This window comes from Fukomys damarensis, unplaced genomic scaffold (genome assembly GCF_012274545.1).
Source record: "Fukomys damarensis isolate Sample0158 unplaced genomic scaffold, DMR_v1.0_HiC HiC_scaffold_7, whole genome shotgun sequence".
Classification (NCBI taxonomy): Eukaryota; Metazoa; Chordata; class Mammalia; order Rodentia; family Bathyergidae; genus Fukomys; species Fukomys damarensis.
In genome coordinates, this window is record NW_022900919.1 from 6028322 (window position 1) to 6044048 (window position 15727).

At 50.8% G+C, this 15727-nt stretch overlaps 1 protein-coding gene across 7 annotated transcripts in view; it reads left to right on the plus strand.

The window, feature by feature from the left end:
• The window catches only part of Apba2 (amyloid beta precursor protein binding family A member 2), a 193517-nt gene that overhangs the window by 135041 nt on the left and 42749 nt on the right, over positions 1-15727 (plus strand). For all 7 annotated transcript variants that reach the window (XM_033761060.1, XM_033761056.1, XM_033761058.1 and 4 more), the window contains one exon: positions 15024-15169. In XM_033761060.1, coding sequence (XP_033616951.1) covers positions 15024-15169 — 146 coding nt within the window. The remainder of the gene's footprint in view (positions 1-15023; positions 15170-15727) is intronic.

Genomic DNA, 15727 nt, shown 5'->3' on the forward strand with positions numbered 1-15727 from the left:
GGGCCTTGCTGCCTCACCTTGCAGAGGAATCCTGAAGAAGGGAGGGGTCCCTGCTGTGAGCAATAGGTCTAAGGGGGCCAGAGAGCTGCCGCCCTGAATAAGCATATGCGAAAGTCTATAGTTAGACTTCTGCCTATCAAAACCACAAAGTCAGTACTGGTCCAACAGTGTGCCCGGTGGGCCCTAACAGCACAAAATAGCAAAGACCAATAGCTCATATTCTGTTTTTCCCACTTTGTGCTCCTCCCGATCTGGCATCCAAAGTTCGTGAGAGAGATTCCGGTCCCACCACCCTGTTCACACCTCTAGGCTCATGTCAGCACGGCCCTGGGGTCCTCAGGCTGTCTGGAGTGTGCTGACTTCCCAAGCCATGTGCTGTCACATGGAAGAATGAGGACCCCAGTCCCTGGGACTTCTGGGCCTGGGGCTGAGCTTGCCCTCATCCCTTCCTTCTCTCAACAAGGGATGAAGCCACCTTGTTGATTTCATACAATGGACACTTAGGGCCTAAGGCATAGTTTGCTGTTAAAATGAGCAACTGGAGAAGGGCTGTTCAGACAAGACTGCCAAGTTGAAGGCATCTTGCACCTTCTCCTCTGCAACTGTGAAGGGCTAGGGCTCCTGAGCTGGCCTGGGTCTCACATTCTGTTGGCAGGAGGACCAAGCATGAAGGTTCCACAGGGGGGTAATGAAAAACAAAATGACTTTCTTTTTGTACAAACAGAATTATTTTCCTCTAGTATTTTTTGTAATTATCATGGGTAGGGATTAAACGTGTCTTAAAATAGGAACTTTTATTCATTAGCAGAGGTCTAAAAATACTTCTAAAAATAGTGTTTGGATCGGGCGAAGAACACAGAGGTAAAAATGAATTCCTCCCTGGAACTCCCCACGGAGTATACCTCTTTGCAGCTGGCACATGACAGAAAATTCTCACTCCAGACTCTAGTTTTTGCTGCAGTGGGAGCCACTGTGGAATTGCTTGTAAATCCTTCCTGAAATTCCTGGCCATGCATGCACCAGCCTACGAGACTCTTCTTAAAATTGATATTGCACTGGCTACATGAGTCTGCACTTTGCAATTTCAATTCTTGGTGGAGCCGGGGATTTAGCTCAGCGGTTCAGTGGCCTGCCTCGCAAGCGCAAGGACCCGAGTTCGATCCCTGGTACCAAAAAACAAAAAAAAAACCAAACAATTATTTGTGGATTTTGGAGTCAACGGTAGGTCTGCCTAATTATTTAAGTGGCAGACAAGATCTGTGAAATAGTGTACGAAGCAGCCGTTGTGATCAATGTTAGGTGGCTGCCATTCGGCACAAGAAGGAGCTTCCATGCGGATATGCCTTTTGTGTTCAGCTGGGAGTTCTTTATAGAAGGAGTTCCTGGACAGAGCAGAGTTGCAGAGCTGTAACATGCTAGCTTTGACGGACATGGTCAGAGTGCCTTTCCAAGAGGCACGAGGGAATGCTGTGGTTGTGTCTGGCGAGAGCTAGGATTCATCATACTGTGCTATTCCGCTGTCTGGTCTTAGCCCTATGCTGATGGGCATAAAGGGGTATGTTGTTGGCTTCTTGTGCATATCTTTCATCAGGAGTGAAGTCATATAAACTGTCTGCTTTTCTCTTCTTGAGCCTTGCCATATGAATCCCAGGTTAGTTTTCTCTTGCTGTGACAGAATGCCTGAGATAATCGACTTCCAAAGAGCAAAAGGTTTATTTTGGTTCATGATTTCAGAAGTTTCAGTCCATGGTAAATTGGCCCCATCTCTTTGGGCCTGTGTCAAGGCCGTACGTTATGGCAGGGAGCATATGGTGGAGTAGAGCTGCTCACCTTACTGTGGCCTGGAAGCAAAGAGAAACCTAAGAACGGACCAGGATCCCAGTATCTCCTCAGGGCCCACTCCCAACGACTGAACTTCCTCCCACTCGGCCCTACCTCCTCAAGGTTTCACCACCTCCAACAACACCAGCAGCTGGGACCGTCTTTAGTTCATAAGCCTTGGGGGAAAACTTGAGATCCAAACCGTAAACATGTCCTTTGCCTGTTCTTCTACTGAATTTTCCCTTGGCTTTATTGGAATATAACTGGTAACTAAACATGGTTTAGCTGCCTTTTAGAAAATGCTGTAGTATTTACGTATAACCTACCCACATCCTCTCATATACATTGAGTCACCTCTAGATGACTTGTAACCCCTTACACAACATCAGGGCTGCGTAAGTTGTTATACTGTGTTATGTAGGGAAGAAGGGCAAGAAAGAGGTCTGTACTCATTCAGTACAGATGCACTTATTGAAAACATATTTCAGTCCAGGTTGGTAGAATCTGCAAACATGGAACCTGGGAGAGCAGTCAACAGTAGTCACCACACTGTATATTAGCACCCCGGAACTTATTCATGTCATAATTGACAGTTTGTGCCCTTTGACCAACATTTCCCCACTCCTTCACCCACCCCACCCTCAGCCTCTGGCAACTGGTGTTGTTATTTCTTATGTATTATTTTTTTTTGTTGCGTTTATTGGTACATTTTAGGTAGACAGTACAGTTACATTCATTACTGGGATCTTGTATCTTTACATGACAGGTCTTGGTTCTCATTTTTTCCCCTTGTCCCTTCGGGGAAGGGGATAAGGGAAAAGGAAAAAAAATGTGAGAAAATAAAAAAATGGAATTAAAGTGTTTCTTATGTATTATTTTTATGTGTGAAGCAAATGAGCTCTTTTATTTGTATTGCACAAGTTCTTTCCAGGTTACTGTCGTCTTTATTTTGTATCGTACATTTTTTACTTTGCTGAGCATTTTACGGAGTCAATGTGTCAGTCTTTTTCCTTTGAGGTTACTGAACTTTTGATATCAGCATGACCTTAGCACTCTTAAGATTTCTTTCTAAGTAAAGTTTTCTTCCAGAAATTTTGTGGTGTTATTTTTAAATTAAATGTTTGATTTATATTTTGGTGTGCAGATACAGAAAGTGTCATGTTTTGAGCATTTCCAAAACTAAGTAGTACATCTTACCCTCTCTGGTTTGGGAGGCTTCCTTTTCTTCTTGGTCTAGATTGTTTCTAGACGGATTGCGGGAATTGCCTCTTCAGGCTCCAGGCCCTGTCTGCTTTATTTACTGAGCATTTCTGGTGCATTATTACCTGGTAGAACTTGTCCCCACCTGTGCTACCACCGTTGCTTTTCACATTTTCCCTGGATAATTTCTATAGGTCTGTTTTTCTTAGAAACTTTCAGATCAGTCTGTTTAGTGACACACTAAAAGTTCCCATTGGTGTCTTTAGTTAGAATGAATTAAATTTATCTAGTTAGAGGCAAAATGTCACCTGTATAGTATAGGATCTTCCTAGCCAAAAAGGCTTTATCTCTCCATTTGTTCATTTATTTTTTTCACCTTTAAACTTTATTCACAAAAATCCCACACATATCTTTTTTCATCAATCCTTGATTTTTAATCTTTTTTACTATTGTTAAAACTGTTATTGTTTATTTTTTCTAACTTGCTGCATTTGTAGGTACAGAGAAACCTATTTTTATGTTATTAAATTTGAAAGCATTGGCTTAATGGATTCTCATTATTTTTCAAACTAGATTTTTAGCTGGTTTCTTTCTTTTTTTCTTCCTGGTGTATATCATACCATCTGCAAATTAGAATGATTCTTGCTGTTTCTTGTTTTATTTTCTCCCTCTTTGTAATTTAATTAGGGAGAACATAAGAAGCAATGTTATATAACCATGACATATGCCCACTACTGAAATATAGCATCAGTTTGAAAGAACCATCATTTTATGTTTTATTAAAAGTTTTTTTCAAACATATACAAAAGCGGAAAATAGTATAGCTACCACCATGCAGAATCACCAGTACTGACCCATTCATGGCCAGTGGTATTTAATCTACCCCCCACTCTCTCCCGGATTTTCCTAAAGCAAGCCTTAGACCTCATATCATTTTCTCTTTAAATATTTTAAATGTGTATCTCTAAAATACAAGAACTCTTCTGTAAAAACGAGCCAGTGCCATTATCACAAATAAAACAAAATTATCCATCATTTCCTTATATTATTAAATACCCGGTTAGTGCTTGCAGTTCCCCAGTTTCCGATGTGCTTGTTCTAGTGGAGATCCACATCAGGTCCATCCACTGAGATTGGTCAGTACATCCTGGGATTCTCTCGTGGCTCTTTTTTTCTTTCCATAGCTCTTATTTTATACGTTCTCCATCCATGTCTCTGTTTTCCTTTTTAACAGCTGTTTCATTGACGTTATTGTGGAAGGATCTAAATCATTTATTCCATAGTTTCCATATTCTGGATTTTGCAAATTGCCCTCATAGTGCTGTTTAGCATGTTCCTCTCTCTTTTGTGTCCACTAAAATGGCTGTGGTTTAAAGCATAACATGTTCAGTTTGATTGGAAGAAAACTTAATAGATAAATGACTTTTCATCGGGAGGTACATGATCTTTTATTGTCTGTCTTTTGGTGATATTAGCAGCAACTCATGTTCATTGTGTAGATCCACTGATTGATTATTCTAACTCCATTTCCCCTTCATCGATGAGCTGGACTTCTGTAGAGAGAAATTCACCAAGTATTTGGTTATCCTGGATACAGTTCACATAAAAAACCAGTATCCATTAATTTTAAAATTCATTAACTTCTCTAACAACCTCTACAGACAATCAGTGAGGGTTTTATACGCTGCCCCCAGGCACTCTTAGGGTGAAATGCATTAGTGTGTTTTGGCGTGTTGCGTTGTCCTGTGTCCCGATGCTTCCCTGTGTCACCTTTGGCCCGTGCAAGGCTTCGTAGGTTGGTTGCTGGGTCCTGTTCATCTGGCTCCAGTAGTGTTAGTTTTGCTCTCTGGTATTACTAGTTATTCCAGGGCCATCTTGAGTATTTCTTGTCCCAGGACTAGAAGAAGTCAGTTATTCTTCCAAGGAACCGTTTGAAATAATATTTAGAGACTGTAATCTGGGCACCGTGAGTGCTCATTTCTGATGATTTGGGCATAGGTCAATACATAGCTATGTGTGGTGGGCGGTGTCTAAAATGACCCCCTGTGATCCCCATCTCCTGGTATTTGGCTAATTCCCTTCCTTGAGGGTGGGCTGGACCTGTTGGTTCCTCTCTAGTGAGTAGAACTTGGCAGATGTGATAGGATATACATTTCAGTTCGGTTACAGGAAGGTGGTGGTGCCCACCTGGCTCTCCTGTTCTTTCTCTCTTGGTGCTCTGTCTAAGGGAACTCAGCTGTGCTGTTGTGGTTGTGAGTTGCACGAGACACATGTCTCTGGGCAGCAGCCTCACGAGTGGACTTGGAAGTGGACCCTCCCTGATTCAGGCCTTAAGGGGGCTCCATCCTCGACTGGCCATCCTGGCTGCAGGCTTGTGACATCCTGAGCTGGAGGCACCCACCTGAGCTGCACCCAGATTCCTGATCCACAGAAACTGTGAGCTAATAAATGTTTGCTGTTTTAAGCTGCTAAACTTTGGGATCATTTGTTATAAGCAGCAAGGTATTCTTTTTAAAGATAAGCTCTACATTGTGATTCATACTGATACTTTGTCCGGACTATAGATTCCTTACCTTTATACTCTTTTCCTCCTGTGCCCCAGATCCTCATTCTGAAGGACACAACCATGATTGTGCACTTATTTTGTTCTGCTAATCACCACAGCATCCAAAAGATAGCAGCATCAATGCTGCCAAGGGCACCTTTAGAGTAGAGCCTGCGAGAGATGTAGGATCAAATGCCTGTGCCTCACAATACTGTTGAATTTTTTTCTCTTCTGTGATTATGTCACCAATGGATGCATGGACTCACTTGTTTCATTTTTTTTCCCAAATTTTAGGAATTTGCTTTGTTGTCAAATTCTATTTTGTAATTATATGAAATACGTGCATGGTTCCAATGTCAAATATACAACAGAGGGTATAGGTACAGGTACCAGTTTTTCCCCTATTTTTTCACTCCTTGCCTCATTTATTGCTTTTATCCATAGGCAAGCATTTTTGCACGTGACATATTTTTTTCTGATTTTTAAAAAATTTTTTGCATAAGCTTTGAAAATGTTAACTGATACATGAAAACAAAATGTTGATGGGATGCCATGTGATGTTTTGGTACATGGTGCAATGTGTAATGTTTAACATTTTATATATTATTATTGTAAGCATATCTCCCCTTTCTTAGGTCAAAGGTCTTGAATTTTGACCTTTGCTCCATCTTGCTTTGCTTTCTTAACCCTAAACCAGGGCGATTGTGCCCAGCTCAGTACTGTGCCACAGTGTTCGGAGGCTCTTCTGCAGAACTCCGCTGTTCAGTGGATGTCTCCTCTTCAGGAATAGCTGGGTGGTTTCCGGGTTTTTGTTTTTACGAATAGTGCTGCAGCAGCAGCCTAGGCTTATGCCTTTTCCCATTTTTGCTAATTTTTAAATTTATTATGCTTCTTCCGGTACGTCATTCTCCCACATACAAGCTTATGTTTTACGTCTGTCTCTGGCAGATGTAGGCAACTCTGAACTTGGGTTTGACCTTCCTTCCTCCCTCTATCTTGGATTCTTTTCCTCTCAGCAGCCATGAACTTGTGCTCCTCACTGGGTCCTGATCTGCTAAGTCACGGATCCCCAAGCCCCTTCCTTCGGTGGCAGCCCCCAGCTACGTTTTCCTGGCGAATGTCCCACAGGTCTGATTGTACAGACAGCGTCTCTTTCCTACCAACCTTATAGGATGACTTTTAGGGTGGGCTTCTCAATAGCACAGGCTGCTGCAGTAAAGCAGCATCTGGTTGGCTTGGAGGAGGAGGCACTAGAGGCCACAGAGCTTTCCCAGGGCCTGGAGCACACCCTGGCTCTGTGGCAGGTCCATTGTGGGGCCCGGTTATGTGAGTGATACCACCTCCTGCCTCTTCTCCCCATGTGAGATCCTCCTCCCACAGGCCGGCTCTTCTGCTGACTGGGCCGTGTGCCCAATGTCTGGGCTCAGTGCCCCCCATCTGTGGCATCCAAGCTGCCCTGTGGCCCTCACTCCATCTGACGTCTTCTCTCCCAGGTCTGTCACACTCCCTCTGCTGGCTCCCGAGCCCTTCTGTGCCACTGCCCCTGGGCACACTGCCACTCTGCCGTCTCCTGGGAGCTGGGCGTGGGGATGGGCTGCCCCTTGGCCTACGTCTTCTCCTGCACTCCTTGGTCTGCTGGCTGGTTCCTGACCTGCTGTCCTTGGGATCTGCTCAAGGTCACCGCTGGCTTCCTGGTGACACTGCCCACGTCTGCTTCTCACAGATGGCCGCCACCAGCCTGGGTCCAGACAGGATGCTCCCTCCCCCAACCCCTCCCTTCTTGGCATCTATGGAGCTGGCTCCTGGGGCCTCCCCTTGAGGCGTCAGCCATGCGCGCTGCTTCCCTCAGCGCCCCTGTGTGTCTGCTGGCCTCTCAGGAGATGCCCTGGCTCTGCAGCTAAACGTGCCTGGAATCCCCACCCCAGGTCTGTCCACCTCCCTGGGCCCCTTCAGTGAGCAGCAGCGCCTTCTGTCCAGACCTCCTCCTCCTCACCTCCTACGTGGCCCAACTCCCAGGCCTCCTGACTATCCCAGCTTGGCCCAGTCTCTCCTCTTCAACCCCACTTTGGTCCATGCTGTCATCCTCACTCTTGCTTGGACCCTTACAGTAGCCCCTTGGCTGCTCTCTGTTCTTCTCTGCTGTTTGCCTCTGGCCACCCAGCGCTAAGTCCTAAAGGATAGTGTTTAGGCCACTTCCGTGGTTGAGATTCTAGTGTGACTCTTTAGTATGGCTCTACGTCCTTGCATCTGGCCAATGCTTTCTTTGTTCCTTCTGCTGGCCCATTTCTGGTATCAAGAAACCTGGACATCTTATCCTCCTAAAGTGCCATGCTCCCTGCCACCCCAGGGCCTTTGCACCTGCTCTTGCCTCTGTCTCGAAAGCAAACAGTCTCCCTTCTGCTTTATGGCTTGCTGGTTTCTTCTCATCCTTCTGACCATGATGAAAGGGAAGGTACTCTCAGATTCTTCATGAAGCCAGCCTTCCCTAACTCATGCTTCTTTTCTAGGGTGACAGCCTCTCTTCCTAGCATCCCCATGGCCTTCCTGATGCATTTATCTTACCACTGAGGGCTGATGTGTGCCCTGCTCTCTAGCCTGTGATCTCCATGCTTTCAGATACTGAGCTCATGGGTCCTTCCTCTTGGGCCCTGAAATGAAGAATACCTGCTTTTGTGACCGTGGTCTTAGGCACGACTTTCAGCCCTGCTCGGATGTTCCTTATCTGTAAAATTTGGGCAGTGATGTCTGCTCCACAGCTGGGACTTCAGGCTGCCACCCTGAGGGCTGAGGAGTGCAGGGCGGCCCCGGACTTCCTGTCTCACAGAGCTGCGCCTGGTGGGGGCGACACCATGTGGTCATGTGCTGTTCTGCCCTGGCGTCGCCAAGGCAGGACCAAGAGGGGAGACCAGGCCGGGTCTGGGCATTGAGAGCCCACCCGGGGCGGGGCTGGCTCGTGGGATGCCTCTGCTCAGGGGTGGCTCTGTGGGACCCTGCCCGATTGTGTTCCCTGTCCCGACTGCTGACGAGAGGCCACCAGGACCCGGGCTTCCTAAGGGGCACTTTAGGCTGCAGCTTCTGCAGGTGGGGGAGGAACTAGGCCTCTGAGCCCGTGCTCCAGGCTAAATCCTGTACCTTCTACTTCGAGAAGGCACCTCGGAGATGTTTCCTGAAGGGGAGAAATCCCTCTCTGGGGGCGCAGGACGCCTCCAATTCTTTATTCTTTTGACATTCATCTCCCTCTGGTGGTCTGGGCTGCGGGTAGCACAGGAGTGGAGCAAAGTAAGAACAGTTTGCACCAAAATGGGCAGCCCTGCCGCTTCCCTGTGGAAAGGAGGTGCTCAGCTTTGGCTCTGCGGTTCAAGACTGCAGTTGAGCAGTGTGGCCGTGCGTCTGAAAGACGGCCTTGTCCCTGTGGTGACCCCTGCTCTCCTCTGGCCGGTGTCCTTCCCACAGAGGAGGACCAGGCTGGCAGGCAGGACGTGCTGTCACTGCCTCGTGCCTTGTTTCTCATTGGCAAAGGGGCAAGGCGAGTGCACCGAGGACTCCGGGCAGAGTTGAGGCATCCGTTGGAGTTGCAGCAAAGACCCGGTCTCTTCCGCAGCCTCATCCCAGGGAGTGGCATGGCTGCAGGTGGGCACCCCTCACACACAGGCATCTGGGCCCCAGGCTGGGCCCGGTGGGGTGCATGGCTGTCCAGTGGCCATGAGGCCTGTGTTTCATAAATCTCGGAGACATGAGTTGAGCCAGAAGTGTGAACATCAGCAAGGCATGGAGAGCTGGCTGAGGTCCTGAGGACCTAGCAAGCAAGGGTTCGGAAGGCAGCAGCCTCCCAGGCGCAAGTTGGGTTCGAAAGGCAAGACCTGCTGCATCCCCCACTGCAGGAACTGGGTGCCATGGGGTGCTGTGCAGCCCACGGAGGACACCGGCACCCATCACCTTCCTTCAGAATACAGTGGCGCCATCTCCTGGCCAGTAATGGCCACTGCCTGCAGCCTCACCCGGGCGACCCTTGGCGCAAATGGTGGCTGCTGCTGAATGGTATGGTGGGCAGCACAAGGCGGGAGGGTAAGCGTGAGCAAGGCAGTGAAAGTGGGCTTCCGTCTGACGCCCCGGGCGGGGTGCAGGGTGCTGCCCGTGATGTCCCTGCACCTGCAGTGCAAACCACAACTGCCTGTGCACAGATGGGCGGGGTTCCATCCCAGCGCCGCCCCCACAAGCCCCTCACCTGCTGGGCGCAGCCAGCGCTGTGCAGCTGCTCAAGGCGTTTGTCGGCGTCAGAACAAGGGCAGCACGCACGGGTAGGAGGAGCCAATCCTACCCTGCAGTGGAATCCTGTAGGGCAGCCCAGGCTTTCCAGCACATGGGGACACATGTCCCTGGGTGGGGAGAAAATGGGTAGGGTGTGCCTTCCGAGGGCGTGGCTGTGGAGATTACTGATGGCTTTGCTGCTAGCAGGCAGAGCTCTCCTTCCTGTCCCACCCCCTGGTGCTGTGCCCAGATCCACTTTCACTGGGAAAATGTCTGTAACAGTCTCGTGACTTGGGGGACCTGCTCTGGTGCTAAACGGGACCCGTGTCTCAGCCTCTTCATCCTGAATGCAGCCCCAGAGCAGATGCCCTGGGCCAGGATGAACAGGTCCCAGGATCAGGGCCCAGGGGGTCGCAGGCTTGGAAGCCAAGGCTGAGGCCCCTAGAGTGGCTCTCTCCTCAGCAGTTTCTCCGTGAAGCGAGTCTGCAGCGAGACGCTCCCTCTCACCCCCCAGAGAGCGACGACCAAGCGGCTCGTAGAACAGGGCCACTTCTCTGGCCCTGGCCCCCAGGCCCCCAGATGCCAGGACCGCCTCTGCCTCAGGTCTCCGGGCTGTCTTCAGACCTGATGGCAATCTCACGCTCTCTAGTCTGAGTTTGGGTTTGTGGCGATAACAGACACTCGATGACTTGAATAATTTAGAGCACCACCGGCCCCCGGAGTCTGTGCTTCCTGTCCTGTGCCCAGAGAGCACCAGCTTGTGTCTGACAGCCTGGCTGCTCTGCCGGCTCAGTCAGCATCCCCGTTCCCTCCCTCGTGGCTCCACACTGCAGGACAAAGCCCACTTACTCCCGCCCGCCGTCATCACACCCACCTCCTGCTGCTCTCCACAGTTCTTCCCTCCAGAAACAAGGCGCAGAGAGGGCGAGGGGAGGGCCCCGTTCGCGCTGATGAGGTCCTCTGTCCCGGGTGCCCGGAGACGCCAGTAGCTCCTGTAGGCCTGGGTGGGGGGGTGAGGGCTTCACTTCAGTCCTCATGGGGCTCTGGCCGAAGCTTCCGGGTCACCGAAGACCCCTTGAGAAGCAACCCAACCTGAGTGCCAAGAGGAGGGGACACAGCCTCTGGGGGATGTGAGCGTCCACGTGAGAGCCAGTGCGGCCTTTTCACATTGTGGCGCCCCAGAGTTCTGGGCTGATGTGTGCCCACAGGCACACACCTCCGGAGAGACAGCTGAGGCCGGTGGACCGCTCTGAGTTGTCTGGGAACTTTAAAGTCCTCGGGGCTGTTTGCTGAAGGGAAAGTAGCACGTAGTCAGTTCTCTTCCCAGCCCTTCCGAGGTCGTGCACCGCTTCCTCCTGTGCTTTCGGAGGGTCGTGTAGCCGGTGACTCCAGTGCCAGGCTGGTACCACTGCAGCCTCAAGTCCACTTCTCAGGCCGCTCCTGGCGGGTGGGTGACAGTCTGCTTGCTCTGGCCTACAAACCCTAGGGGGGACACCAGGAGGGGCTCAGAAGTCCAGGCTCCAGGATCCATGACCCTGAGGCAGAGGGCAGCGAAGCCTTCCCCAGCCTGCCAGGAGCACTGATGCCCAACAGGGACCCTGGTCTGGAGGCCGAGGGATGCCAGCTTCCATCTGGAAAACCAGCAGAGGCTTCAAGCAGGGACAAAGGATGAGGTTTCTAGCCCCCTCGTGGCAGTGTGAGGAGTATTTTGTGGCTGGGATTCACATTTCAGTCCAGGCTGCCTCAAGTAAGTGCCATAGCCCAGTGGCTTCTGAACAGCAGAATTTATTTCTCATGGTTCCAGAGGCCGGAAATGGATCCCAGAGACAGTGTGGTCGGCCCCGGTCATGGTTGTAGGTGGCAACTTTTTGTTGTGTCCTCACATGGCAGAAAGAGCGAGTGAGCTCATGTCCTGTTTATAAGGCCACTGAGCTCATTCTCTGAAAAAAGATATCAATATATTTATTATTGAACTCTTGCTATGTTGCCAGCCTTTTGCTCAGATCTCTACAGGAATTATTCACAACTTCTCAACAGTTTCAGGATTATTTCCATTTTACAGGTGAGAGGATTGAGTATCAGATCATTTAACTCACTTGCCAATAACAGCAGAATTAGTGGAGTAGAGAGTAAGCCAGGACTGTGCCATTTCACAGTTTGTAACTTCTCTCTTTTTTATCCCCAAAATCATAAATAAATGTTAAAATTAGCTTTAATGGGTGAAGGCATTTATTAAAGCATTATAGCTTTTAAAGTTATGTGTCCAGCTCTTGATTAGCATATTTATTCAATAAATAATCTATTTTCTTTTTTGTTTGTTTTTTCTTGGTATCGGGGAATTATTCTATTTTCTGATTTAAATTTTCTCATAATGTTTAGTTAAATCCTAAAATAAGACACAGTCTCCTAGTCATGGGCCAGTCAGAGGGATGGCAAACCTTTCAGAGCTTTCCATGACAACAAGCTGCCAGTTGCGGCATGCGTGCCAAGGTTCGCCACCCCTGTACTAGAAGTGGTGGCCGTCTTCAGAGTGCTGAATTTAGATTTCTGTTTCATCACTGAAGGAACATCTAGAATAGTGCCGCGTTGTTGCCCTTGATGATGCAGCTGGTTTGTGGCAGCCAGATTCCGGGTCTTTTCGTGCAGAGTTCTTTTTTATTTTTATTAGCACATGTTTGCGGTGCACGATCGCATCCTGGTCTGTGAGGGGCACTGCTGCATGCTCCTGTCGCATCTCAGTACCTCTTTCCATCGGCTTCCTCCAGGGCCTCCTTCGGAACCTGGTCGCCTTCCACAGGCCCTACTGATTCCATCAGCAGGGGTCAGGGTAGTGACATCGCTGGGGCGCGGGATGTAGCTTTGGGTTCCTGTGTCCAGACTGAGTCGGAAGCAGGCAGGGGTGGGTGCCGACCACAGGGCCCACTGGCTTTGCTGGCACCAGAGTCGAGGGCACGGTGGGCAGGCACAGAGTTCATGGGGTGCTGGGACATGGCTAGGCTGGGCTATGCCAAGGAGGAGGGGCACACGCACTTCCGACCAGAGGGAGGAGAGGGGGCACCGCCAAGGGCTTTCAAGCCCCCTTGGGGAGGCCTGTGCATGTTTAAAGCCCTGGGAGGACCCGCTGACAGGCTGCGGTTAGGTGCCTGCGAGAGGGACAGAGGGTCCCCTAGGCAGAGGGGTGGGGTGCAGGGACCTTCAGGCTTCACATGGGACTCTGCTGCTGCCCAGGGAAGTGGCAAGGAGGACGCATCTGCTCTAGCCATGCAGCCTGGAGTGTGCAGGAGAGGCCAGGGCTGTAAAAGTTTGAAAAGAGGAAAAGAGGAGCTGGGCGTGGAGGCACGTGCCTGTGATCCATGTACTGTGGGAGGCTGAGGAGAGAGGATTGCAAGTTGGAGTTCAGGCCAGGCAACTCAGTTACTTAACAGGACTTTACCTCTAAATAAATAGGTCTGGATGTGTAGCTTGGCACAGAGGCCCTGGGTTTAATCTTCAGTACCCTAAGAAAGATGCAGGGCAGTATGGTGTAGGAGTTCCTGTCCGCAGGAACAGGCTGTGCTTGCCAAGAAGTCTGGGCACATGAGTTTCCACGGATTGTCCTGGGGACAGACGCACAGGAAACAGGCAGAACCCTGGGGCAGACAGACAGGGCAGAGAGGCGAGGGCATGAGGTACCGGGCAGAGATGACTGTGAACTAGCTGGATGGTCTCAGCAACAGGGTGCGGTCCCAGGACAGCTGGCAGAAAGCAGGTCAGGAGACCACTGGCAGCAGGGCCAGGGAAGTGCAGGATAGTTCACCCTGGACACTGGAGTGGCTGGGGCAATGGAGAGGGGCAGTTGGGGCAGCAAAAGGAAACTGAAGCCAGGGTGAGGTCCCCCAGAAAGAGGGCTCTGGGTGGGAGGTGTGAAATGATGAGGAGACTAAGGCAGCCATTCTGGGCCTGAGAGGAAGGCTGAGTGATGGACTGGGTGGCAGCTGACTGCACCCCACCTGCCAGATTTTCTGTATAAGGTTTACTGGGACACAGCCCCACCCACTCATTTGCATACCACCCGTGATTGGTTTGTCCCTCAGCCCCAGAGGTGAGTCCTTGTAGCAGACCACAAAGCCTGCAGCAGTCTGCATGGGCCCTTTCCTGGCGAGGTTGGCCAGTGCCATCCTGTACAGGAGCCCTGTTAACACATGGCCTTTCATATTTCAGTTAAATCAAAATCAGAACCACCGCTGTGCCCTTGGGGATTGGTTCCCAGAACCTGTGATTCCCAGATCCACGGCACACGGTGGGCTTCTCTTCTGGAGCGCGTGGGCTCTGCCCAGCCAGCTGGGACACCTGTCCCTCAGGGCTGTAATGTTGGGCTCAAGGCTGCTGCGCTGTCCCTGGTACACCTGCGGTGTTTGCGTGTAACCTCTGCACATCCCATGTGTACGTTTCCAGATGACTTCTGATACCCAATGCAGTGCAGATACTGTGCAAGCAGTCGTCGTACTGTGAGTTCAGGGAACCCTGAGAAGAGATCCCCGTGTGTTCGGTACAGACTCACCCACCACGGGTCTCACTGCACAGCACAGTCCGAGGTTGGTTGAAACCAAAAATGCAGAGTGGTAACGCTACCTACAGGCAAAAGATTCGGCCTCCCCTGGCAGGGCCCACGGTCCCAGTGCCCGGAGAATTTGTGGCCAGTGGCTCCTGAATTGAACAGCACATGGACGGAACATCCCGGAAGTTCCGCTGGGCCACCACAGTCTAGAGGCAGCAGGCGGAATAGGGACAGTGCTGCCCAGCCTAAGCCTGAGTTTTAGTAGGTGAGAGGCGGCTGGAGTTGGGGAGAGGCACTGTCAGATGGGCAGGCTCCTCCAGAGGTGCGGCAAGTGCTGTCCGCTCTGGAAGCAGCCCCGCCTACACAGCTCACAGCACAGGCCTGTCACCCTAGAACAGACCAGCTCGAGTGACAGCTCTAGGATGCTGGAATGGTCCTCCTGGCACTTCGAAGGTGCAGTCTTTGGGCCCATGTCTTGGTTCTGTGCCGTTGTCTCCACCAGACACGAACAGCAGGGTAAGGAAGGAAACAGCCCCCAGTCGGCCCGGATTCCAGAGGCTCCCTTCTCCCTCGCCTGTCCTGGCTGCCGTGGTCCTGGTCCCAAGGCCAGGCTTTCGAGTGCTTTGCACACAGTGTTCTCTCTGGGGAGACCCTCACTGTGCACCCCCTCAGTTCCAGGGCCCTGTGAGCCAGAAGACCTCATCGATGGGATCATCTTTGCTGCCAACTACTTGGGGTCCACCCAGCTGCTCTCTGAACGCAACCCCTCCAAAAACATCCGCATGATGCAGGCGCAGGAGGCCGTCAGCAGGGTCAAGGTATGGGTACCTCTGGTCCTCCCGGGATGCTCACCTGCGTGGGCTTCTTTGGGGAGTGCGGCGTCCTGCCCAGCTCTGACCGCCCTGGCCTAGTGCAGAGTGGGAATGGTCACGGTGCCCAGTCAGGCTGAGGGGGATTTGCACCCCTGCTGCTCAAATGCTAGGCTGGGTACAGAGACCACCATCTCCTTAATAAGGGACAGTTCCCCTCAGGCCCTCAGAAACACAGCCTTTTACAGATAATTGTTCTGAACCATCCTAGTTATAAAACACGTTTGTTGGACGCCACAAATCCCATTTCAACAATGTGTGTATTTTTAGCACCATTCAAAGTACTTCCAGAATGGGGAAAAATAATCATGTTTTATTTAAATGCATGGCCTCGGGGAAACAGGCAGGCTCACAGCTCCGGGTGCGTGTTGGACTGTCTGCTTTGGAACAGCAGGCGAGGGTGGAGGGGAACAAGAGGAGGCCACATCAGAAAGCCAGATGGGGTCAGGAGAGGGTGGGAACCTGAGGCGGGGGGCGTCCCGCCGGCGGGGGGGGGGGCGCGGGCGC